The 23,014-nt window shown below is 38.7% G+C and overlaps 1 protein-coding gene across 2 annotated transcripts in view; it reads right to left on the minus strand.

The window, feature by feature from the left end:
• The window catches only part of LOC104679664 (disintegrin and metalloproteinase domain-containing protein 32), a 175,420-nt gene that overhangs the window by 131,096 nt on the left and 21,310 nt on the right, over nucleotides 1-23,014 (minus strand). For both annotated transcript variants that reach the window (XM_030937474.1, XM_030937475.1), the window contains exons 3-6: nucleotides 16,955-17,016; nucleotides 6,439-6,514; nucleotides 3,861-3,937; nucleotides 2,281-2,458 (exon numbers count right to left, since the gene is read on the minus strand). In XM_030937474.1, the coding sequence (XP_030793334.1) occupies nucleotides 2,281-2,458; nucleotides 3,861-3,937; nucleotides 6,439-6,514; nucleotides 16,955-17,016 (393 nt within the window). The remainder of the gene's footprint in view (nucleotides 1-2,280; nucleotides 2,459-3,860; nucleotides 3,938-6,438; nucleotides 6,515-16,954; nucleotides 17,017-23,014) is intronic.

Genomic DNA, 23,014 nt, shown 5'->3' on the forward strand with positions numbered 1-23,014 from the left:
AGGAAACCCAAAGATAAATCTGAGACAGGATTTATATGTAGATAATTTACTAAGAAAGTTCTCCCAGGAGAGACCAGTTAATGAGTGGGAGAAGCAGTATTAGGATCAGGAGGAATCCACACAAAGAGTGTGCTCTCAGACACAGTCCCACAGAGAAAATCTGGTGTGTAAGTTGTGCTACAGAGTTGTCCTGACCTGTAACAAGAAACTGAGCTCACCCTTTCCCACACTGGTGAGGTGCCGGCTAAGGACCACCCTGGGGAAATGTAAATCTCTAGCAGTTATGTTTACTTTGCCATCTGGGCAAAGCAGTTTCAGTTGGCTGAAGGGCAGCCCACATAAAAAAGAGTTACAAGTGGCACATGTTCAAAGCAAAGGCACAAACAAAGACAGGGTGTCCCACCCTCCTGTACCACACCCACAAAAATATACTAGAAAGGAATGTGAGGGGATCTGGGTAGGGCACTGACATTGTTCACTACGCTGGGTCATCTCAGTCATTGCAAATTAGAAATTTTTACAAGGCAAGAAAAAAGAGTTCAGTATCTAGTTCACAAACATTATTTGCAATTATATACATGTATTTGCTAGCACTGAAAACTCTGGCGCTGCACTCTCATTTGGACCCTGTATTATTTAAGATTTAGGATTGCCATCCACACAGAGACAGAAAATAATAGTGAATTAAACAAACTTAGAGTCTATTTCTCTCTCACGTAAATTTGTGAAGAGGTATGGTAGTTCCATTCTGAAAATTCTTCAAAAGCAAGGCTCATTTCACCTTGTTTCTCTGCTACCTATATGGCATCAGCCTCATCCTTGTGGACCATAATATGTCAATATGTCCACGCTCCAGCCAGCAGAAAAGAGAAAGAAGATAAAACCCCTCCTTTTAATATTCAAGCCAGAAGTAACACATATTATGCTTGCTCGCATGTCATTGGCCATAATTTTGTCACATTGCCGTACCTAAGAGGCAAGGGAGGTTGAGAAATACAGTCTTCATTTATATGCCCAGCTAAATTCTGAGGTTTGGTGTTTATTGTTGTTGTTGTTGTTGTTTGTTTTTTGTTTTTTTGAGATGGAGTCTTGCCCTGTCACCCAGCCTGGAGTACAGTGGTGTGATCTCGGCTCACTGCAACCTCATCTCCCAGTTTCAAGCAATTCTTCGGCCTCAGCCTCCTGAATAGTTGGGATTACAGGCATCTGCCACCACACCTGACTAAGTTTTGTATTTTTAGTGGAGACGGGGTTTCACCATGTTGGCAAGGCTGGTCTTGAACTCCTGACCTCAGGTGATCTGCCCACGTTGGGTTCCCAAAGTGCTGGGATTACAGGCATGAGCCACTACGCCTGGCCTGGTGTTTTCTTTGTTACTGACAGAAAACAGGGAGAGCATACACTGGAAACAATGAATACTGCCACACTCTTTTGTATAAACTATGCATACTGATGCCAATGTTACTTGCCATAAAAATTTTCTCTTTCACAATTGCTTTTGTAAGCACCAACACATGCAGTTACATAGTGTGTTCACTGAACAATTTACATGACCATAATCAGCAATTCTGCTTAAGACATTTTAATTATCTCTATGATTTAATTAATGCTGACTCATTGGTCATGAATATAACCTTTAAAATTATTGACTTGATTGAGTAACTTCCAGAAATGTAGAAGCAAAAGCAGGGACTGAGTTTTTAAAGTTTATGTTGCATATACAAGAGGGAATTTTTGGAAAGTAATAAGAATGTAACAAACAAAATAAGAACTAAAATAAAGTGGATCATAAAAAGTAAATGGTAGATTGGTACAATGAGAAAAAGGTGATGTACGGTTTCAAGGAAATTGTTAGGTAACAGAAAGATGAACAGCCAGGCACGGTGGCTCACGCCTGTAATCTCAACATTTTGGGAGACTGAGGTGGGTGGATCATTTGAACCTAGGAGTTTGAGACCAGCATGGTAACATGGTGAGACTCTGTCTCTACAAAAAATTAGTCTGGTGTGGTGGTGCATGTCTGTGGTCGCAGCTACTCAGGAGATTGAGGTGGGAGGATTGCTTGAGCCCAGAAGGCAGAGGTTGCAGCAAGCCATGATCTGTCCACTGGACTCCAACCTGAGTGACAGAGTGAGAAAAAAAAAAAAAAAAAAGATAAGATGTTCACAAGGAAAGGATATTTACTACAATTGTACAGTGGGCTCATAAATTTATTTTTAAAATAAATTAAATGGAAGTAATAACTGCTTTAAAAGTAGTAACAAAACATATACAACTCACTTGTTCACTTATAAAAATGTTGTCATCCATTGTGTGTTCTTCCAGGCTTCTGTTATTTTCACTAAAAATTGCAATATCATTGTCTTCATTCTCTAATTTGTAAAGAACATGCTGAAATTCAACTGCAGATTCCAGAGGCTCAATTGCATAAGAAGCATTTTCAAATTGCAGTATTCCTCTGTGAAATTATGAATACAATTTTAAGTGCTTTTACTCAAATCTATAGAATGGATTTCTGACAAAATCCAAAAGAAAAAAAGTAAAACATTTTGAATCCAGTATTTTGATCTGAATTCCGTCTTAGAAATGACTCTGAAGAGACAAAAGATTTCCCTAATCCACAAAACCCATTTTCTATTTCACTTCTGTATAGTTGTAACAGCAGCAGAAGTTACTTAATCAATTGCTAGTTACACAGTATATAGCATAACAGTAATTGAATAATTCTATTGTTTTCCAAGTCAGTGTCTCAATTAAAACAATTGTAAACAGAAATCATGATGACTTTCTCTCTGGTTTGCCATGCTTTTGAAAAATGATTATACTGCATATATGACAAATATATACAGTGAGAAACTTTACTTTTAAAAATAAAATTTGGCAGAATTATGATATATTTACAACTTTTGCTTATATACTCTTGAATAAGAAATTAAAAGCAAGATTTTAAAGAGTAAATGACTTGTATCACTATTTTTCTCTGAATACAGGTAACAGCCCAAGTCACTACTCCCTAAAAAACAAATTTCAGATCCAAATTTCAGGGTTCTGTGTAGGAAGCACTGAAGAAGAACATTTGTGAAAACAAGCATCCTACACTACAAAATGAAGGTGGAAAATTTCCTGACAGAATGGAAAACTCCCTAAGCCCTAAGGAGGAAACCCAATAATTCTTGAAGAGCTCAAGATACTTAATATCATTAGAAAAATGAGTATTTTATGAGTATTAAAAAATGTTTATATATAATTTGCCTTCTCAGTCAGAAGATGCTTTCCTTGAGAAAAAGCATCTCTTGTTTATCTTTATATCTCCAACACTAAAATACATGGTGGATAACATAAATACATTTTCAGTCCAGTATTTTGATCCAAACCTGTCTTAGAGATGACTGTGAGAAGACAAAAGATTACCCTAATCTGCAAAACCAACTCTCCATTTCACTTCTTTGTAGTTATAAAAGCAACAGAAATTACCTACGCAACTGCTAAGTGTGCAAGCATACAGCATTACAGTGATTAATTTCCCTGTTTTCCAAGACAGTGACTGAGCTGTCCTAAACCTAGCTTCTCCAACATTTGTAGTCAAACACGTTCAATGGTCTTTTCTGTAGTCAAGGAAACATAAGACATAGAGCAAGGAGACTAGGAAATCTAAACCACTGGAAAGGTTAGAAATGTTTCTGATCGGTGAGGAAAGTGAGGAGAAATAAGAGAATTGGAAACATGTTCAGAGGGGGATATCATTAAATAATGTCCACATAGGAATCCTCCTTCAGCCCCACACTTAATACAAAGAGAACAAATTCATTGCAGCCAAATATCATAACTATGGTGTTTTGTAATCAACAATAGAAAACAACCTCAGTCCAGAGCACATGTTGAGTGTGACCATGGAATCTGGATATCCTTCAATATTTCCTTGATAGTAGCATTGAGTCTAGGAAAGAAAAAAAGTAAAGTAGTTACTTAGGAAGTGACAAAACTTTCTAGTGACTTCCTACTTCTATACTTGATAGAACCTTCTGAATATTTTTCACAGGCTCCATGATTTTTATCAGTACAAGTAAAGTGACATTCAGAAAATGTCACTCAAGTGTTGTCTCATGCATTAGGTAAAAATATCTCCCAGTATATAAATTTAGGTCCTCAATTAAAAGACAAAAATGGTAAATCTCGATTTCTTTAAAAACCTAATTAATATAGTGCTAAAAAAGAGTCATAAAAATACAATGACACAGGAAGATTGAAGGGCTAGATGCCAACACAAACCGAAAGAATGATTCTGAATTTGCACTAAGAGAGAAAATGTGGACTTTAAGGCCAGAAACATTACTAGAGATAAACAGAGACATTTGGTAATGATAATCATTTCAATTTGCCAGGAAGACACAAATATTCCAAATTGGCATTCACTTAATAACACAGCTTCAAAATATATAAAGTCACAATTGAAAGAATAGTAAAAATTTAAAAATCTGCAGTTATAAAAAGTTCTTTAAAGTTAATTTCTCTTAGTAACTGATAGATCAAGTGTTCAGAATCTACAAAAGGTTTGAACAACGTGGTTAGTATGACCTAGTTAATACATGCAGAATACTATACCTAAAAACTTTAGAATATATGCTTTCTAAACACTCATGGAACATCTACAAAATAGAAACCATACTCCAGGCCATAAAGCAGGACTCAACAGATTGCAAAGGAATTAAATTGTACAGAATTGGTCTCTGAGCACAGTACAATCAAGCTAGAGATACACAGAGTCACAAACATTGTCACACATGTGAAAATTATATAATTTCCAATACCCAATGGTGCTGTAAATTTTATTATAAATAAAGTTAAGATTTATTATTAACACACTGCTTAGATGGAACTAAGGGAAGGAAAAGGGAGCAGTAAACCAAAATGATGATCCCATCCAATGTAAGTGAAGCAACATATCTAGTTTAATATTTCAACAAATTTTTATTATATTCCAAGTATGTGCTAGGCACTTTTCTAGGCACTGGTGTTACATCAGTGAATAAAACAGACCAAAAGCCCTGCCTCGGGATGAATATATTGCACTGGGGAGACAGAAAATAAAGTAAATAAATAAAATATATATGATAAATCATGTATTGATAACTGCCATGGGAAAAGGGCAAAAAAAAAAAAAAAAAGGTAAAGGAAATGGAGTATTAAGAGTAAGAGACCAATTTAAAGTAGGGGTTAGTCAAGGACTAATAGGGTGATTTTGAGTAAAGACCTGAAGGAAATGAGGACGAAAAACATATGGGTCTGTTGGGAAACAACAAGCATTTGGATACCGGGAAATAGAAAGTATGAAGTCTTTGAAAGGAGAACATAGCTGTTATATTTGAAGAACAACAAGGCTGGAACAAAGTGAACGAGGTAGAAAATAACAGGAAATTAGGTCGGAGAGGTAAAAGGGAACCAGGTGACTCTGGCTTTCACTCTGTGAGTGGTGGGAGGCCATCCGTGGAGGGTTCTGAGCAGAGAAGCAGGGTAATCTGACTATGTCTTAACAGGATCAATATGGTCACCATATTGAGAACTGACTGAGGCCGGGCGCAGTGGCTCACACTTGTAATCCTAGCACTTTGGGAGGTTGAGCTAGGCAGATCACCTGAAGTCAGGGGTTCGAGACAAGCCTGGCCAACATGGTGAAACCCTATCTCTACTAAAAATATAAAAATTAGCTGGGCGTGGTGGTGCATGCCTATAATCCCAAATACTCAGGCAGCCGAGGCAGGAGAATCGCTTGAACCCAGGAGGTGGAGGTTTCAGTGAGCTGAGATTGCACCATTGCACTCTAGCCTGGGCAAAATAAATAAATAAATACAAAAATAAACAAATAAAATAAAGGGATAAATAAATAAAATGAAGGGATGGACAAGGTGAGGAAGCAGGGAGATTATTCAGGAAGTTATGGCAATAATCCAAACTAGAGATGGCGTTTACTTGGAAATGGGTGGTCTCAGTGGATGGAGGCAGAGGAAGAAGGTGGATGCTGGACACTTAGTTTGAAGGGCAGGGTCAAATGGATTTATGGATGTATAAATGATGGATGAGAGGAGGAAGAGTTAAGAAAAAAAGAAAGAGTTTTTGATCTGTGATTTGTGTCTTATAACATTTGTGTCCACATTTCTCATTAATTTATATTCTTACAAACAAAATATAAATAAATAATAAATATTTTATTTAAAAAATCTATAATTAAAAAAATAGTGACTATGTTCTCAGCAATGTGAAAGGTGCTAAGTCAATCTAATTTGTCTTTACCAAAACTTCAGGAAAAGCTTGATCATTAATCAATAAATATCTTAAATATATCCCCTGTGAATCCTGAGAGCCTTCTGTATAATAAAGCATTTATTTAATGCAAAAAAACATTTTTTAAAAAAACTATAAAACACAGAATTTAAATCGTACCTGAATATCTGAAGAATGAGCATTCATGGATCCTTGATCATACAAATAAATCATAAAATTATCTGCTAAAAAATATCTGAATATAAAAAAGAGGAAATTTTTTTAATTATTCTTTTTGAAACATATAAAAACACAGTAAACTTGACACTCTCAGCCAAAATCTGACCCACCCTCTGTTTTGTAAATAAAGGTTTATTGAAACACAGCCACACCCTATTCACCCACATATTGTCATGGCTCTTTTCATGCTATAAGATGAGAGGTTAACTAGTTTTGATAAAGAACATATGGCCTTCAAAGTCTAAAACATTTACTATCTGAATCTTTAGATAAAACATCTGTTAACCTGATATAAAGGTAATATTTTCTTTTGACATATATTTAATGTTTACTTAAAGCAATATACATTTACTCAAAATAGTTTTCCTACCTTAATGGACTCCTTTTAAGAAAAAAAGAAGAGACTGAAAGAACAGCATTCTAAAATGTAAAAGATGGCCGGACGTGGTGGCTCACACCTGTAATCCCAACACTTTGGGAGGCCAAGGTGGGCAGATCACCTGAGGTCAGGAGTTTGGGACCAGCCTGGCCAACATGGTGAAACCCTGTCTCTACTGAAAATGCAAAAGTTACTCGGGTGTGGTGGCGGGCACCTATAATCCCAGCTACTCAGGAGGCTAAGGTAGGAGAATCTCTTGAACCCAAGAGGCAGTGAGCCGAGATCACACCACTGCACTCCAGCCTGGGCGACAGAGTGAGACTCTGTCTCAAAAAAAAAAAAAAAAACTTAATAGACATAAACAGGATGTTGGATTGTCAGTTTTCTGTTCTTACATTCTTTCTAAAGCTTTACTACTATGCACATATATTACTTTTATAATGAAGTAGAAGAGTATTGTATAAAGGTCATATTCATCTGAGCATATGTACTGAAACATCCAGTGTAAGTTCAACTTTGGTATTAATCCCTGTACTCATGACGCTATTTTAGTTATGCTTCCTCACTTCATGTTCACTCTTCAACCCAGCGTAACTTAATTAGGCCACCCACACTAGCTTCTGTTGGAAAGCCTCCACTCAAACTGATCTCACAAATATTACTAATGACCTCCTTAGTGTCCAATCCAAAAGACAGTTTTACGTCAAGTAAAAATACTCTGAAAGCAGCCAGGCAGGGTGGCTCACTCCTGTAATCCCAAAACTTATGGAGGCTGTGGTGTAGGGATTGCTTTGGGTTCAGGAGTTCGAGACCAGCCTGGGTAACAAGGCAAAACCTCATCTCTACCAAAAATACCAAAATTAGCCAGGTGTGGTGGTATACTCATGTGGTCCCAGCTACTCGGGAGGCTGAGGCAAGAGGATCACTTGAGCCAGGAGTTCAAGGCTACAATTAGCTGAGATCGCACCACTGCTTTCCAGCCTGGGTGACAGAGAGAGACCCTGTCTCAAAAACAAATACATAATAAAAATAATTTTAAAATAAATAAAACAAAAAAATAAATAAATAAAATAGTCTCAAGTATTTCCTACTGTGGACCACATTCCCCTTCTTGAAACCATCTCTTCTTCAGCGATAATGATAGATACCACTTCCTCCTGGTTCTCCTGTCTTTCTACATTTTTAAGTCCCTTTATTTGGATCCTTCCTTCATCCCTTAAATGTTTCCATGGCATTCAATTCTAGGCTGTTTCTCTTTCTTACCTTTAACATTCACCCCCACCTGTATAGATTTATCTTGTTAATTTCTGTGGTTTCATTTACCACTTATATAAAAAGGTTGCTTTGAGTATTATAGCTTTGCAATATATTTGAAGTCAGGTAGTGTGATGCCCTCAGCTTTGTTTTTTTTGTTCAGTATTGCTTTGGCTATTCAGGGCCTTTTGGGGGTTCCATAGGAATTTTACTATTTCTGTGAAAAATGTCATTGGAATTTTGGTAGGGATTGCATTGAATCTGTGGATCATTTTGGACAGTATGGACATTTTAATAACGTTAACTCTTCCAATCCATGTTCTTTCCATTTATTTGTATCTTCCTCAATTCCCTTCTTCATGTTTCATAGCTCTCAGTATACAGATCTTCCACCTCCTTGGTTAAACTCCTATGTATTTTATTTTTTGTAGCTATCGTACATGGGGTTGTTTTCTTGATTTCATTTTGGGAAAATTTGTTATTAATGTATAGAAATGCTATGATTTTTGTATGTTGATTTTATATCCCACAACTTCACTGAATTTGACTATTGGTTCTAATAAATTTTGGTGGAGTCCTTAGGGTCTTCTATAAGTAATATACATATAAGATTATGTCACCTGCAACAGGAACAATTTAACATCTCTCTTTCCCATTAGGATGCCTTTTATTCATTGTTTTTGCCTAATTGCTCTTGCTAGGACTTCCAATACTATGTTGAATAGAAGAGGTGAAAGAAAATGGGCATGCTTATCTTGTTCCTGATATTAGATGAAAAACTTTCAACTTTTTACCACTGAGTACGATGTTAGCTATGGCTTTGTCATATATGACCTTTATTGTTTTAAGGTATATCTCTTCTAGGTCTAATTTGCAGAGAGTTTTCGTCATGAAAGAATGTGGATACTCACACTTCTCTCCCCCATTCTAAACTAAATTAACTGCCATCAGGACATTTCCCCTTGTGGGATATCCCACAAGCACTTCATATCCAGCATCTCCAACAGGGAGCCATAATACCTGACTCAGGTCTGTTCTCATCCTCCCTCTACCCCACCAAATCCCTGCCACCACTATAGTCAATCTGTTACTACATCTTTTTTCTGTTGCATCAGCATTTTCTGAAAAACAAAAAAGGGAGGCCTGTTTCCAAGATGGCAAAACAGGAACAGCTCTGGTCTGCAGCTCCCAGCAAGATCAATGCAGAAGAGCAGTGATTTCTGCATTTCCAACTGAGGTACCTGGTTCATCTCATGGGACTGGTTGGAGAGTGGGTGCAGCCCACAGAGGGTGAGCTGAAGCAGGGTGGGGTGTCATCGCATGTGGGAAGTGCAAGGGGTCAGGAGATTTACCCTTCCTAGCCAAGGGAAGCTGTGACAGACTGTACCTGGAGAAACTGTACACTCCTGACCAAATACTGTGCTTTTCCCACAGTCTTCATAAGCAGCAAACCAGGATATACTCTCCTGTGCCTGGCTCAGCAGGTCCCATGCCCATGGAGCCTTGCTCACTGCTAGCGCAGCAGTCTGAGATTAACCTGCAACGCGACAGCTTGATGAGGGGAGGGTCATCCGCCATTACTGAGGCTTGAATAGCCTACAGTGTAAACAAAGTGGCCAGGAAGCACGAACTGTGCGGATCCCACCACAGCTCAGCAAGGCCTACTACTTTTATAGATTCCACCTCTGGGGGCAGGGCATAGTAGAACAAAAGGCAGCAGACAGCTTCTGCAGACTTAAATGTCCCTGTCTGACAGCTCTGAAGAGAGCAGTGGTTCTCTCAGCATGGCGTTTGAGCTCCAAGAATGGACAGACTGCCTCCTCAAGCGGGTCCCTGACCCCCATGTAGCCTGACTGGGAAACACCTCCCAGTAGGGGCCGACAGACACCTCAAACAAGCAGATACCTCAAACAAGCAGGTACCTCTCTGAGATGAAGCTTCCAGAGGAAGGATCAGGCAGCAATATTTGCTGTTCTGCAGCCTCCACTGGTGATACCCAGGCAAACAGAGTCTGGAGTAGACCTACAGCAAACTACAACAGACCTACAGCTGAGGGGGTCTGACTGTTAGAAGCAATTAACAAACAGAAAGGAATAGCATCAACATCAACAAAAAGGACATCCACACCAAAACCCCATCCGTAGGTCACCAACATCAAAGACCAAAGGTAGATAAAACCACAAAGATGGGGAGAAACCAGAGCAGAAAAGCTAAAAATGCCAAAAAAAAAAAAAAAAAGTGCGCCTCTTCTCCTCCAAAGAATTTCAGCTCTTCACAAGCAAGGGAACAAAATTGGATGGAGAATGAGTTTGACAAATTGACAGAAGTAGACTTCAGAAGGTCAGTAATAACAAAACTTCTCTGAGCTAAAGGAGCACATTCTAACCCATCGCAAGGAAGCTAAAAACCTTGAGAAAAGGTTAGACGAATGGCTAACTAGAACAAACAGTGTAGAGAAGACCTTAAATGATCTGGTGGAGCTGAAAACCATGGCACAAGAGCTTCATGACGCATGCACAAGCTTTCAATTCAATCAAGTGGAAGAAAGGATATCAGTGATTAAAGATCAAATTAATGAAATAAAGCTGAGAAGACAAGATTAGAGAAAAAAAAGAGTGAAAAGAAACTAACAAAGCCTCCAAGAAATATGGGACTATGTGAAAACACCAAATATACATTTGATTGGTGTACTGGAAAGAGACGGGGAGAACGGAACCAAGTTAGAAAACACTCTTCAGGATATTATCCAGGAGAACTTCCCTAACCTAGCAAGGCAAGCCAACATTCCAATTCAGGAAATACAGAGAACACCACAAAGATACTCCTCAAGAAGAGCAACCCCAAGACACATAATTGTCAGATCCGTCAAGGTTAAAATAAAGGAAAAAATGTTAAGGGTAGCCAGAGAGAAAGTTTGGGTTACCAACAAAGGGAAGCCTGTCAGACTAACAGCAGATCTCTCAGCAGAAACCCTACAAGCCAGAAGAAGTGGGGGCCAATATTCAACATTCTTAAAGAAAAGAATTGTCAACCCAGAATCTCATATCCAGCCAAACTAAGCTTCATAAGTGAAGGAGAGATAAAATCCTTTACAAACAAGCAAATGCTGAGAGATTTTGTCACCACCAGGCTTGCCTTACAAGAGCTCCTGAAGGAAACACTAAACGTGGAAAGGAACAGCTGGTACCAACCACTGCAAAAACATGCCAAATGGCAAACACCATCAATGTTATGAAGAAACTACATCAAGTAACAGGCAAAATAACCAGCTAACATGAAAATGACAGGATCAAATTCACACATAACAGTATTAACCTTAAATGTAAATGGACTAAATGCCCAAATTAAAAGACACAGACTGGCAAATCGGATAAAGAGTCAAGACCCATTGGTGTACTGTATTTAGGAAATCCATCTCATGTGCAAAAACACACATAGGCTCAAAATAAAGGGATGGAGGATGATCTACCAAGCAAATGGAAAGCAAAAAAATAAAAATAATAAAAAATAAAAAACAGGGGTGGCAATCCTAGTCTCTGATAAAACAGACTTTAAACCAACAAAGATCAAAAGAGACAAAGAAGGCCACTACATAATGGTAAAGGGATCAATTCAACAAGAAGAGCTAACTATCCTAAATATATATGCACCCAATACAGGAGCACCCAGATTCATAAAGCAAGTCCTTAGAGACCTACAAAGAGACTTAGACTCCCACACAATAATAATGAGAGACTTTAATACCCCACTGTCAACATTAGACAGATCAATGAGACAGAAGGTAAATAAGAATATCCAGGACTTGAACTCAGCTCGGGACCAAGTGGACCTAATAGACATCTACAGAACTCTCCACCCCAAAACAACAAAATATACATTCTTCTCAGCACCACATCGCATTTATTCTAAAGTTGACCACATTGTTGGTAGTAAAACACTCCTCAGCAAATGTAAAAGAACAGAAATCACAACAAACTGTCTCTCAGACCACAGTGCAATCAAATTAGAACTTAGGATTAAGAAACTCACTCAAAACCACACAACTACATGGAAACTGAACAACCTGCTCCTGAATGACTACTGGGTAAATAAAATAATGAAATGAAGGGAGAAATAAAGATGTTCTTTGAAACCAATGAGAACAAAGACACAATGTACTAGAATCTCTTGAACACATTTAAAGCAGTGTGTAGAGGGAAATTTATAGCACTAAATGCCCACAAGAGAAAGCAGGAAAGATCTAAAATCGACACCCTAACATCACAATTAAAAGAACTAGAGAAGCAAGAGCAAACAAATTCAAAAGCTAGCAGAAGGCAAGAAATAACTAAGATCAGAGCAGAACTGAAGGAGATAGAGACACAAAAAACCCTTCAAAAAATCAATGAATCCAGGAGCTAGTTTTTTGAAAAGATCAACAAAGTTGATAGACCACTAGCAAGATTAACAAAGAAGAAAAGAGAGAAGAATCTAATAGACACAATAAAAAATGATAAAAGGGATATCACCACCAATCCCACAGAAATACAAACTACCATTAGAGAATACTATAAACACCTCTGTGCAAATAAACTAGAAAATCTAGAAGAAATAGATAAATTCCTGGACACTTACACTCTCCCAAGACTAAACCAGGAAGAAGTTGAATCTCTGAATAGACCAATAGCATGTTCTGAAATTGAGGCAATAATTAATAGCCTACCAACCAAAAAAAGTCCAGGACCAGACGGATTCACAGCCTAATTCTACCAGAGGTACAAAGAGGAGCTGGTATCATTCCTTCTGAAACTATTTCAATCAATAGAAAAAGAGGGAATCCTCCCTAACTCATTTTATGAGGCCAGCATCATCGTGATACCAAAGCCTAGTAGAGACATAACAAAAAAAGAGAATTTTAGGCCAATATCCCTGATGAACATCATGTGAAAAATCCTCAAAAAATTACTGGCAAACCAAATCCAGCAGCACATCAAAAAGCTTATCCACCACAATCAAGTCGGCTTCATTCCTGGGATGTAAGGCTGGTTCAACATATGCAAATCAATAAATGTAATCCATCACATAAACAGAACCAATGACAAAAACCACATGATTATTCATGCAGAATAGATGCAGAAAAGGCCTTTGACAAAATTCAACAGCCCTTCATGCTTAAAAAAACTCTCAATAAACTAGGTATTGATGGAATGTATCTCAAAATGATAAGAGCTATTTATGACAAACCCACAGCCAATATCATAGTGAATGGGCAAAAATGGGAAGCAATCCCTTTGAAAACCCGCACAAGACAAGGATGCCCTCTCTCACCACTCCTATTCAACATAGTGTTAGAAGTTCTGGCCAGGGCAATCAGGCAAGAGAAAGAAATAAAGGATATTCGATTAGGAAATGAGGAAGTCAAATTGTCCCTGTTTGCAGATGACATGTTGTATATTTAGAAAACCCCATCGTCTCAGCCCAAAATCTCCTTAAGCTGATAAGCAACTTCACCAAAGTCTCAGAATACAAAATCAATGTGCGAAAATCACAAGCATTCCTATACACCAATGATAGATGAACAGAGAGCCAAATCATGAGTGAACTCCCATTCACAACTACTACAAAGAGAATAAAATACCTAGGAATCCAACTTACAAGGGATGTGAAGGACCTCTTCAAGGAGAATTACAAACCACTGCTCAACGAAATAAAAGAGGACACCAACAAATGGAAGAACATTTCATGCTCATAGATGGGAAGAATCAATATCATGAAAATGGCCATACTGCCCAAAGTAATTTATAGATTCAATGCTATCCCCATCAAGCTACCAATGACTTTCTTTGCAGAATTGGAAAAAAACTACTTTAAAGTTCATACGGAACCAAAAAAGAATCCACATTGCTAAGACAATCCTAAGCAAAAAGAACAAAGCTGGAGGCATCACACTACCTGACTTCAAACAATATTACAAGGCTACAGTAACCAAAACAGCATGGTACTGGTACCAAAACAGATATATAAACCAATGGAACAGAAAAGAGGCCTCAGAAATAACACTACACATATATAACCATCTGATCTTTGACAAACTTGACAAAAACAAGAAATGGGGAAAGGATTCCCTATTTAATAAATGGTGCTGGGAAAGCTGGCTAACCATATGTAGAAAGTTGAAATTGGATCCCTTCCTTACACCATACACAAAAATTAACTCAAGATGGGTTAAAGACATAAATGTAACACCTAACACCATAAAAACCCTAGAAGAAAACCTAGGCAATACCATTCAGGACATAGGCATGGGGAAAGACTTCACAACTACAACACCAAAAGCAATGGCAACAAAAGCCAAAATAGACAAATGGAATCTAACTAAACTAAAGAGCTTCTGCACAGCAAAAGAAACTATCATTAGAGTGAACAAGCAACCTACAGAATGAGAGAAAATCTTTGCAATCTACCCATCTAACAAAGAGCTAATATCCAGAATCTACAAAGAACTTAAACAAATTTACAAGAAAAAAAAACAACCCCATGAAAAAGTGGGCAAAGTATATGAACAGACACTTGTTAAAAGAAGACATTTATGCAGCCAACAGACATATGAAAAAATGCTCATCATCACTGGTCATCAGAGAAATGTAAATAAAAACCACAATGAGATACCATCTCACGCCACTTAGAATGGCGATCATTAAAAAGTCAGGAAACAACAGATACTGGAGAGGACATGGAGAAATAGGAACGCTTTTACACTGTTGGTGGGAGTGTAAATTAGTTTAACCATTGTGGAAGACAGTGTGGCGATTCCTCAAGGATCTAGAACTAGAAATACCATTTGACCCAGCCATCCCATTACTGGGTATATACCCAAAGGATTATAAATCATGCTGCTATAAAGACACATGCACACATATGTTTATTGTGGTACTATTCACCATAGCAAAGACTTGGAACCAACCGAAATGTCCATTAATGATAGAATGGATAAAGAAAATATGGCACATATACACCATGGAATACTATGCAGCCATAAAAAAGGATGAGTTTATGTCCTTTGCAGGGACATGGAGGAAGCTGGAAACCATCATTCTCAGCAAACTATCACAAGGACAGAAAACCAAACACCACACATTCTCACTGATAGGTCGGAGTTGAACAATGAGAACACAAGGACACAGGTCGGGGGACATCACACACCAGGGCCTGTTGGGGGCTAGGAGGCTGGGGGAGGGATAGCATTAGGAGAAATACCTAATGTAAATGACGAGTTGATGGGTGCGGCAAACTGACATGGCACATGTATACCTATGTAACAAACCTGCACGTTGTGCACATGTACCCTAGAACTTAAAGTATAATAATAAAAAAAAGAACTAAAAACACACACACAAAAAAAAAAAAACAAAGGAAACTCCCTATCTCTATGCAGCCATAGTTCTGCTTCTCATTATTTTTCATATAAACTATTTGCTGTAGCTTCCTAATAGTCATTAGGCTATCATAATCATTAAGCGGTTAATTTCTCAAAACGATATACACATGCCCTATCCCTCTCCCAAGCTCAGGTCCCTCCATTTCTCAACACTGCTTATAGTCTTAATACGATGTTCAAATGCAATGTGAGCTCTCTAACTTTCCCTCATACTCTTCCCAAAGATCTTTGGGTTATCGTCCACCATATTCCTTTTCTCTTCTGCCTAAAAGAGTAAGTTAACCTTTTCTTTGGCAGAATTACTTAGTATCTTACACACAATAAACCATTTGTTTACACCTTTTTTTCTTTTTTCTTTTTTGAGACAGTGTCTCGTTCTGTCACCCAGGCTGGCATGCAGTGGCACCATCTCGGCTCACTGCAACCTCTGCCTCCCGTGTTCAAGCAATTCTCCTGCCTCAGCCTCCCGAGTAGCTGGGACTACAAGTGCATGCCACCACGCCTGGCTAATTTTTGTATTTTTTAGTAGAGACGGGGTTTCACCATGTTGGGCAGGCTGTTTTCAAACTCCTGACCTCAGGAGTTTGATCCACCTGCCTCAGCATCCCAAAGTGCTGGAATTACAGAGAGCCACCACGCGCAGCCTGTTTACGCCTTTCATCTCTCTTTTCTTACCTTAAGAAATTTTCCATCAACCAAAATATTTTGTTTTCTCTTTCTTCAAAATATTCATGTAAGCCTCTTTTTTCTCTGAGGGATGTTTTTGAAAAAGTCCATAATTGCTACCTCTAGTTTCTCATAATCCACCTCTTTCCAATGCCATATAGTCTAGTTTTACTAGTTTAGCTGAAGCTGTCCTCTTGAATGTCACAAATGACTTCCAAGCCAGCTTTTCCCAGTTGGGTTTACATCAGAGAATTAAACCCTATAGAAAATCATTTCAATTATTTAATAATTCTCTGAAGAGTGGCATATACCTAGGACTATTTTCCATAAAGTATTCACCAGCTCTGCAATATTATAGGATCAGTATTAAATCCCTATCCCATATTCCTCATGGTCATCCCACTTCTCTGATAAACCCTAACTGATATAAATCAGCTACAGATTTATTTTTGTGACATCTGCCCTGATGATATAGGTCCTGCTGGTCCCGCCAACTTAATATTATAAATCAGTCTTCAGGAGATAAGTCCCTGTTTTTTGTTCTAACTCCCATTTACCAAAGACTACTTGAGACATTAAAACCAAACTTTAATTAAGCCACAGGAGAGCATCTGTTTACTTAAGACAATCAAAAAAATTAATAATAACTCCATGTATTTTTCTCATACTCCATTTTCTATTATGAGTAAACAGCTTCATAGAAACAAACTAAAATCCAAAACTAAAGAATAAAAATTTACCTTTGTTTAAGGTGCACAGTGTACGGTTTCTCATCTATTGGAATAATATAGGATATTTGTTCCTAAAGAATTGAAAACAACTGAGAGTGAAGACAAATTTAATACAAGAAGCAAAACAATAATTTTATATCAATTAATCTCTTCCAACAATGCTTAAAACATCTTCATTACATTTCTCAGACTACATGTGATTTAAAATCTGCAACAAAACATCAAAAAAATTAATATTTACTTATTTTATAATGGACTTTTACTATTTCCACACAAATAAACCCAGTCTAAGGATTGGCATAGGATTAAAAATCTACCTGTAACTAACCTGTAACCTCTTATGAATTAATAGGCCACATGCTACGCTAAAATACCTATTTAGGTGGCATCATTGGGATAAGAGGATATTCCACATCAGTGAAGCTTACTCTGTCCGTCATAAAAATTATTTAACCATTTTCTTAAAAACTCTCCTAAGATGTATTGCCTTTTCCCTATATTTTAAACAGAAGATTATTGAACAAAATTTAATATTGTCTTTGATTTTATCTCTACTATTTTCAAGTTAGATATGAATGACAATAGGTTGGAATATCTGTAGGTCAGTGAACCTCAGTGATGAGATTTTATACAGCAAAAGGGAACATGTGAAAAGCAAGAGTTAGAGAAACAGAGGAAAAAATTAGTTAAAACATATAAAAATGAAAAGGACACAAATATCAAAACACAGAAAAAAGATAAGCATTCCAGGATCTCTGAAAATAAGAGCAACCAGGGGTACCAAACAGATCACAGAAGAATGAGGCAGGTTGTTGCCAGGTCAGAAATGAAACCAGAGTCAACATCATTGGTGGTAAGTCAACTTGATATCATGTATCCCATGATACGATGTCATGAGGAGAGCACCTCATCTCTATGTTAATCTTCCCTAAAATTCACTGAACATGAGAAAATATCGACAAATCCAAATCAAGGGGTGTTCTACAAAGTACCTGACCTCCTCAGAACTGTCAAGGTCATGAAATTCCAGGAAAGACTGAGAAACAGACCAAAGGAGCCTGAGAGGGGGGCATGCTGGGTAGTATCGTGGATTGGATCCCGGAACAAAATGGACAGTAGAAGAAAAACTGGTTGAAATCCAGAAATCCAAATAAAGCAGTTTCCTTACTAGTAATGTATGAATATTAATTTCTTGTATTTAATAAATATAATGTATCCATGTAGTTATGTAAGAGCTAACATTACAGGAAACTGAGTGAACAGTATATATGGGAACTCTTTAGTCTTTCAGCAATTTTTCTGTATATCTAAAATTCTTCCAAAATTTCAAAGGCTAATTTTTAAAAAAGAAAAACCAGACATAAATTGAGAAAAGAAGCAAAACAGGCATATGGCAAATATAAAGCAGAAGCACCAAAGAGAAAATCCTAATCCTGAAACATCAGAGCATCCTACTTTTAAAATTTGCATTGGTGACACTAGCTCCTTAGTGAGCCTGATCTGAATGTGATAACTGAACACAGATGCTTGAGCACCTTTATTTTTTTATTTTTATTATTTATTTATTTATTTATTTATTTATTTATTTATTTATTTGTGACAGAGTTTCACTCTTGTTGCTCAGGTTGGAGTGCAATGGTGCCATCTCAGCTCATAGCAAATTTTGCCTCCTGGGTTCAAGTGATTCTCCTGCCTCAGCCTCCCAAGGAGCTGGGATTACAGGCATGTGCCACAACGTCCAGATTGATTTTGTATTTTTAGAAGAGACGGTGTTCCTCCATGCTGGTCAGGCTGGTCTCAAACTACCAACCTTAGGTGATCTGCCCGCCTCAGCCTCCCAAAGTGCTGGGATTACAGGCGTGAGCCACCGTGCCGGGCCCCATCTTTATCTTCTTTTAAGGTAGATTTGATGTGCAAGCAGTTTCCCTGAGCAGTTCTTAGATGAATATTTTTCTCAAAACCAAAACTTAGTAACCATTATTAGTATTCCAGATAACACTTCTTTTAGCTATACTTTCACTATGGGTGTTATCATGAAATACCTTTGATTTGCAGGCTATATAGAGAAGTTTAGGTAGATCTTTAAAGAGTGTAGAGGAGTTGATTAATGGAGGCCATAATTTACTAAACAATTATGGTAAATTTGTGTTTGCCTCCTCAACAAAGAGGTAACAAAACAGTGAGCAGATAAGCCCATGTCAAACAGAGAATCTAGGAGAGAAAACTAGAATTTCAGCAGGGAAGGGACAGGGAACCTCTGAGGCCTGGAAGGAAAGGGAAGCAAAGAAGCAGCTGGGCTGGCCAGGATCGGCTGAGAGCCAGGAGAAGTCCCCATTGTAGAGAAGAAGCCAGCGAGAGGTATTCCACGGTCCAGAGTCCCTCCACGAATGCCTGCAATACAAGCCACAGGGGAGCCCCTGAGCCTTCACGGGCCCTGCCTAGCTGCACTCCTGGTGACTGAATTGTTTCAGAGGGAATTCACACTGAGTCCCACTCACCCTTCGATACCCAAGCAGAGGCAGCACAGCCCTATGTTGAAAGACCCAGAAGATTGCATCCTGCCCTGGGACCCAGCAGACCCATTTCCACAGCCCTGGAGCCCTGCTGACATCCCCCCATGTCCACCCACAGGGCTGTCGCAGCGCAGTGCCAGCTGAACAAGTGGGGCACCTGGGTCCCCAGCACTCTAGCCCACAAAGTGTACTACGCCCCAGAGAAGGGGTGATGTAGCACATTGGGAAGACTGCCCCCAGGACAAAGGGAGATGAAACATGCACTCCACAGGGCCTGAGAGCCACATGCCTGGGGCTGCCAACTCTGACAGCAACCCCACACGCTCCCAGCAGCAGGGCCACAGCATGGTTGCATGGGCCTTCAGTAAGCCTGAGGACCGGCCTGTTCAAACGCAGTCCTTGGGCCTGAGGGCAAGCTCAGGCCACCCCAACACCACTGGTGCCTACATGCACTATCCAGGGATCTGATATCTGGCCAGGCCCATCTGCTACCAGCACCAGTGCCCATGCATGCCTCCCAGGGGCCTGGAAAATGGCCCACCTAGCCTGCCACAACCCCGACCAGTGCCCACCCACATGCACCAGCCAGGAGCCTGGAAACTGGCTGACCTAGCCTACTGCCACCACTAATGGTGTTCACATGCACCACCAGACAGCCTGAGGACTGGCCCACTACTGCCACTGCCACTGCTGGTGTCACACACTGCCCAGGGCCCAAGGCCCCATCCACCTGACCTGCCACTGCCATCACTGTGGACTGGCTTGCCTGGTTCCCCCATCCCCAGTAAAGCCTCGCCACAGTCCCCAGTCACAAACATAGCCTAATCTACTGGGAAACTCACAGACATCACTGATGTTGATTATAGTTGAAGAAATCATGTAGATATTACATCTCTGCACATGACAACAATATCTGCTTCTGATGTGAGTCTCAAGAAGCTTCCAACCGTGGTGGAAGGAACAGGGGAGCAGATCACATGATGAGAGAGAAAGAAAGAGAGAGGGGGAGGTGCCAGGTCTCAACGAATAGATCAAGAATTCACTAATTACCATGAGGATGCCATTAAGCCATTTGTGAGGGACATCATGACCCAAACACCTCCAATAAGGCCCCACCTCCACCACTGGGGTCCAGTTTCAACATGGGGTTTGGGAGAACAAACATCCAAACAATGGCATGGTCAGAAAAAAAAATATTTGAACAAATAATGGCCAAAACCATCCAAAATTTGAGGGAAAACATTAGTCTACACATCTAAAATCTCAGTCAACCTCAAGTAGAAAAAAAAACAAGAAGATACACACCAAGATACATCATTTAATATGTTGAAAGTCAAACATAAAGAGAAAATCTTGAAAATATCAAGAAAATAACTCATCATGTACAAGGAAGCTGCATTAATACAATTAGTGGCGGATTGTTCATTTGTAATAATGTTGGCCAGAAGGCAGTGAAGACATAAAAAGTGCTGAAAGAAAAAAAAAATCTATCAACTAACAATTTTATATCCAGCAAAATCTGTTTTTTAAATGGTGAAATAAAGTCCTGTCTTACAAGAAATACTGAATAAATTTATTTAGGCTAATAGGAAATAACACCAGATGGTAACTCAAAAAGTAGGTTAATGTGTGAGCTAACATAAAAGACTTTAATAGTTTTTCTAATTTCTCTTTAAAAGATATAGCACTGTGAAAAAGCAATAATTATGATGATATATATTTGGGTTTAAAAAATATGGATGTAATAATGTGACAAGAACAGTACAGAGAAGAAAGAATTCCATTATATTGGAGCAAAGTTTCTATATTTTATCAGAAATAAGTATTAATCTAAAGTAAATCATGATATTTAAGATATATTATAATACCTGGATCACCACAAAGAAAATAAGTAGTAAAAATAGCAAAATATTGAGTATAAATTCAACCATATAAATACCTATATTTGATGCAAATGATCTAGAAATCCAAACCAAAAAGCAGAGACAGATTGGTACAATGTATTAAAAACTAACCTCCAATTGGGCCAGGCGCAGTGACTCATGCCTGTAATCCCAGCACTTTGGGAGGCCGAGGCAGGCAGATCACCTGAGGTCGGGAGTTCAAGACCAGCCTGACCAACATGGAGAAACCCTGTCTCTACTAAAAATACAAAATTAGCCAGGCGTGATGGTGCACGCCTGTAATCCCAGCTACTCAGGAGGCTGAGACAGGAGAATCACTTGAACCCGGGAGGTGGAGGTTTCAGTGAGCCGAGATCGCGCCATTGCACTCCAGCCTGGGCAAGAAGAGCAAAACTCCATCTCAAAAAATAAAAAGTAAAAAATAACCTCCAATTACATGCTGTCTGCAAGGGAAACACCTTACATTCAACACCCAAATAGGTTGAAAATAAAAGAATGGAAATAAATATATTGTAAATAGTAACCATAAAAAGAAGTTATACTAATATCAGACAATATAGGCTTAAAGACAAGAAATATTGTCAGAAAGAAAGAAGGACGTTTCACAAAAGTAAAATCATCACTGTATCCCAAAGACATAAAAATTATAAGTGCACACACTTTAAACACCAAGCCTCAAAATACATGAAAGAACGACTGACAGAATTGAAAGAAGAAATAGACAATTCAATAATCATATTTGGAAACTTAAGCACTCCACTCACAATAATGGAGAGAACAACTAGACAAAAAATCAACAAGCACAAAAAAAATCTTTGAATGAAACTACTGAGGGTCTCATTCTGTCACCCAGACTGGAGTGCTGTGGCACAATCTCAGCTCACTGCAGGCTCTACCTTCTGGACTCAAGTGATACTCCCACCTCAGCCTCCCAGCTAGCTGGGACTTCAGGCATGTGCCACCATGGCTGGATTTTTTTATTTTTATTTTTTTTATTTTTATTTATTTTTTTTTTTTGTAGAGATGAGATCTCACTATGTTGCCTAGGCTGGTCTCAAACTCCTGGCCTCAAGAAATCCTCCTGGCTGGGCGTGGTGGCTCATGCCTGTAATCCCAGCACTTTGGGAGGCTGAGGTGGGTGGATCATGAGGTCAGGAGATCAAGACCATCCTGGCTAACACAGTAAAAACCCCCTCTGTACTAAAAATACAAAAAATTAGGGCATGGTGGTGGGCGCCTGTAGTCCCAGCTACTTGGGAGGCTAAGACAGGAGAACAGTGTGAACCCAGGAGACAGAGCTTGCAGTGAGCCAAGATCATGCCCACTGCACTCCAGCCTGTGTGACAGAGCAAGACTCTGTTTCAACAACAACCAAAAAAAGATCTGCCTGCCTCAGATCCCAAAAGTGCCGGGATGATAGGCATGATAAATGAAACTATTAGCCAACACAAGCTACCTGACTAACCCAACAACTGCAGAATTCATATTCTTTTTAGTGCATAATTAATATTCTTCATGATTTACCATATTCTAGGCCACAAAAAAGTCTCAAAAAATAAAACTGAAGTCACAAAAGTACACTTTTTGCTTCAATTGAATTAAATTAGAATGAACAAGAGAAAAAATCTAGGAAATCCTCAAAAATTTGAAAA

Source organism: Rhinopithecus roxellana, chromosome 9, assembly GCF_007565055.1.
Source record: "Rhinopithecus roxellana isolate Shanxi Qingling chromosome 9, ASM756505v1, whole genome shotgun sequence".
Lineage (NCBI taxonomy): Eukaryota > Metazoa > Chordata > Mammalia > Primates > Cercopithecidae > Rhinopithecus > Rhinopithecus roxellana.